At 47.0% G+C, this 3,530-nt stretch overlaps 1 protein-coding gene across 1 annotated transcript; it reads right to left on the bottom strand.

The window, feature by feature from the left end:
- Positions 1-264: 264 nt before the first annotated feature.
- Positions 265-3,293, bottom strand: LOC123085380 (50S ribosomal protein L4, chloroplastic). The gene is made up of 2 exons (XM_044507008.1): positions 2,239-3,293; positions 265-490 (listed from the first exon to the last, which is right to left on the bottom strand). The coding sequence occupies exons 1-2, from the start codon at positions 3,161-3,163 to the stop codon at positions 453-455; spliced, it is 963 nt and encodes a 320-aa protein (XP_044362943.1). The 5' UTR covers positions 3,164-3,293; the 3' UTR covers positions 265-452.
- Positions 3,294-3,530: the final 237 nt, after the last annotated feature.

Here is a 3,530-nt window from a genome sequence, read left to right as displayed (position 1 = left end):
CGCAGTTCATACATCAGCTCACATAGGAGCAGACCCCAAGCAAATTATGGTCACAACATAGTACTACCTCTGCCCCATAATGTAAGACGTTTTTGCAGTTCCTGAACTGCAAAAACATCTTACATTATGGGACGGAGGGAGTATATTCTAGCAATTTTAGGTCAGAAATTTGGAATCTCGTAAATCCTCAAGTATGTGAAAAGCGGGAGTAGCCAGCTGATTGACATCAGTTCTTACAAACAAGGATGCGAAACACTACCAGAGTTGCAAAAAATATGTGGTGATTGAAAAACTTGAGTGTATCTCAAAGGTATATGGGAGAACTGAAAATCTAATATATCGCATCAGTGTGTAACATACATTATCAAATTACAATAAAAGCAAACCAAAAAGGCTTCTTCATTGGAGAGGCAATTCCCAAACCAACAAACAAGAAACACCATAATAATTACCTAGGAAATGCTGTCTGCCTCAGCCTCTCCAGTCTCATCTGAAAATTGCACAAAACGAACTTCATAAATTGTTCTTGAAATAATAACAAGTACTAATAGAGGCATCAAAGACTAACAAAACACGGTACCAAATAATAAATAATTACTTATCTACTGTAACTACTGCTTAGTATGTGCGGAGGAATGGGCTTGAGAGAAACATTTGTTCTAAACAGGGTTAGCACTTGTTTTTACTACACTCAACATACTCACTACTGGCTCCTTCATTAAAGTGATTCCAAGTAGTTGTTTTCTTCTTCGAGAAAATGTGGCAGACGCGCTGCCTCTCATTTAGAGAGAATAACAGTTAAGGAAGTTTCTTACAAGCGACCACTTGTAAGGTAAAATGAGACTAGTAAACATAATCATGCTGTTACACTTAGACCATGCATTCACTTGCCACTGCCTGCCGACTACTCTCTTCTTCTCAAGCAAGGCTTCAACTGAGACATCAAGCGTACTTTCAAGTTCTAACAGAACAACTTTGAATTAAATGGTGAGAGCACCAATGATGAAAGTTTCAGGTGAACGGCTGATTAGTGGTAAGCAGGTGGCACACCAGATTGTGCGACTACAAGGAATGCATCAGGATTCCTGGAGTTCTACTTCTATGGATTTCATGGATAGCATGGGTTCACTCCTTTTTTTTGTTGGTTCAATGTTTGAAATTTAAGTCCATCTTTGGTATAAAAGATTGAATTCCATCATGTAAGGTCATTTTATATTCATAAATTGTTGACTTGCCCCCCTAATCAAAGAGATTAAGTTACCCCGGTTACAGAAGTACAGAATTAGCATATTGTTGTACACAATTCATACAAGCGCTAGATAAACCTATCATCAGCATAGGTGGATCTGTAAGCATGCTTCTACAGTAAATCTTCAATTACTCCCTCCGTTCCTAAATATAAGTCTTTTTAGAGATTCCAACATGGACTACATACGGAGCAAAATGAGTGAATCCACACTCTAAAATATGTCAATATACATCCGTATGTAGTCCGTATTGAAATCTCTAAAAAAGACTTATATTTAGAAACGGAGGGAGTATATCCTTAGTCCATGAGATTTTTTAAAAAGAAAAGCTCCTCTACACTTGTCATAGTAAAAGCAAAGGGGAAATACAGTGCGGAGTACAGATTAATAAGAGACTCAAGCATGATAGACTTTCTTAAATGGTGTGAAGAATCCTACAACTGTCAAAAACAGATAATCCTAATCCCATGGAGCCTTTATCCAGCCTTAAAAAATAAAATGGTGTTAACATTTCTTTGTCTTGGTGTCGTGATTGGTGTGGCCCTACTTAAGCTAGGACTTTTAACACCAAAGGTGCCTTGATTGGAAACATGTAGGATTTTATTTTCCCTTTAATGGTATCAGTAAGTGTCGCGGCAAGCTATTGATTAACTGGAGGGGACAATCTATCTTGGCATTGCAGCGGATCAACTATATAAACTGTCAAATTTCATTCATCTTATGTTCATAACCCTTTATGCAATATGCTGCACTAACTGTTTACTTCAATCAGATAATGTCAAAGCCTCAACCATGGTAATGTTAAGGTTTTGTAACATCGGTGTCCTAACAACCTAATCATTCCTACGTGTTCACCTCACTGGCTGTTTAAACATGTACCTAAAGGATTTCAGCTTGGAATTACTAGTTCTTCCCACATATCTAGCATAGAAATAATCAAACAGCAAGTTGCAATCAGCAGTGCAAAATGTTCATGGACAGCTGTATGTACCTTGGGCAGCCTCCTCTGTGATTTCTTCTCCCTCCTCTTGCTCCTCCACCCCTTCCTCTTCACCGTCGTCGTCGCCATCATCGCCCTCATATTCATCAAAACCGGTGGTACCGTACCTCGAGTTGAGGTAGTCAATAGCGGCCGGGGTGAAGAAATGCTTGCGGGCGTCGAGGATGTCGTATAGGTTGAGCGTCCTGGGAGTTAGCATTTTGAGGGTGCCGATGTTCCTGCCGCTCAGCCGCACATTATCATCAAGCTCCGTGGAGAAGAACATGGCCTTCTCCCTGGGGTCGAGCCCCCAGCGCTGCAGCGCGGCCACGAAGTCCCTGGTGCGGGGCCCCGTCGCGAACTCCTCGTCGAACTCCTGCACGACGAAGGAGTCGTTGGCCACGGCGGCGCTGGCGAGCGCGGTGGAGATGGCGAGGCGCTTCTCCTTGCGGTTGATCTTGATGGTCCAGTCCCGGGGCTTGGGGCCGAAGATGACTCCACCGCCGGGGCGGAGCGGCGTGCGGACCGACCCGCGCCGCGCCTTCCCGGTCTTCTTCTGGCCGTAGGGCTTCCGCCCGCCGCCCCGGACCTCCCCGCGGGTGAGGGTGGAGGCCGTGCCCCGGCGCGCGTTCTGGCGGTCGGTGATGAGGGCGCGATGCACGACGGAGCGCGCGGTGGAGGGCGGCGCGGCCTTGATGTCCAGGGCGACCTCCCCGACCTTCTCGCCGGTGAAGTTGATGACCGGGAGGGTGGTGGCCTCGGCCCGCAGCGCGCGGAGGATGGAGGCGGACGGCCTCCCCCTGACGGAGGCGTGCGGGAAGGGGGAGGGGGAGGGGGAGGGGGAGGGGAGGAAGGAGACCGAGGAGGAGGAGAGGAAGGAGGAGGAAGAGGCGGAGAGCGAGAGCAGGAGGGGCGAGGCCACGGAGGAGACCGGCATTGTGGCGGCTCTAAGGCGACTGCGCTGCGCTGGGGGCGGACGGAGATGGGGGAGATGGCTCTGCCGCTGCAGCTGCCGCTTCTATAGTTCTATCTCTTTATCCACACCACACCCGTTCGGCGGGAGTGTCTCCGTCCGTCGCACACTGTCGAGTGCCTCTTGACTCCGCCAAGTCAGCACTACTCAACAGTCCCTGGTAAGAAACTGGGGTTTTCCCCTGGTGACATTTAGGGTTAAAGATTTTGCATCACAGACAGATTTTTGAGGCTGTTTGGTTTACGAATAAGATTGCCTTGGATTGCCATACCTAAGGTTAGGAAAATTCGATCAACTTAGAATGGTGTTGGCGCACATTAGGCAAGATGTT

The sequence above is a fragment of the Triticum aestivum genome, chromosome 4A, assembly GCF_018294505.1.
Source record: "Triticum aestivum cultivar Chinese Spring chromosome 4A, IWGSC CS RefSeq v2.1, whole genome shotgun sequence".
NCBI lineage: Eukaryota > Viridiplantae > Streptophyta > Magnoliopsida > Poales > Poaceae > Triticum > Triticum aestivum.
Note: the sequence above shows the minus strand (reverse complement) of the source record. Positions and strands in the feature narration are given on the sequence as shown.

What these genes read in the sequence shown, in the direction of transcription:
- LOC123085380 (XM_044507008.1), bottom strand. Translation starts at nt 3,163, where the DNA reads ATGCCGGTCTCCTCCGTGGCCTCGCCCCTCCTGCTCTCGCTCTCCGCC. An exon ending in CACAGAGGAGGCTGCCCAAG is followed by an intron (nt 491 to 2,238) that starts GTACATACAGCT and finishes TGCAATTTTCAG; the next exon opens with ATGAGACTGGAGAGGCTGAG.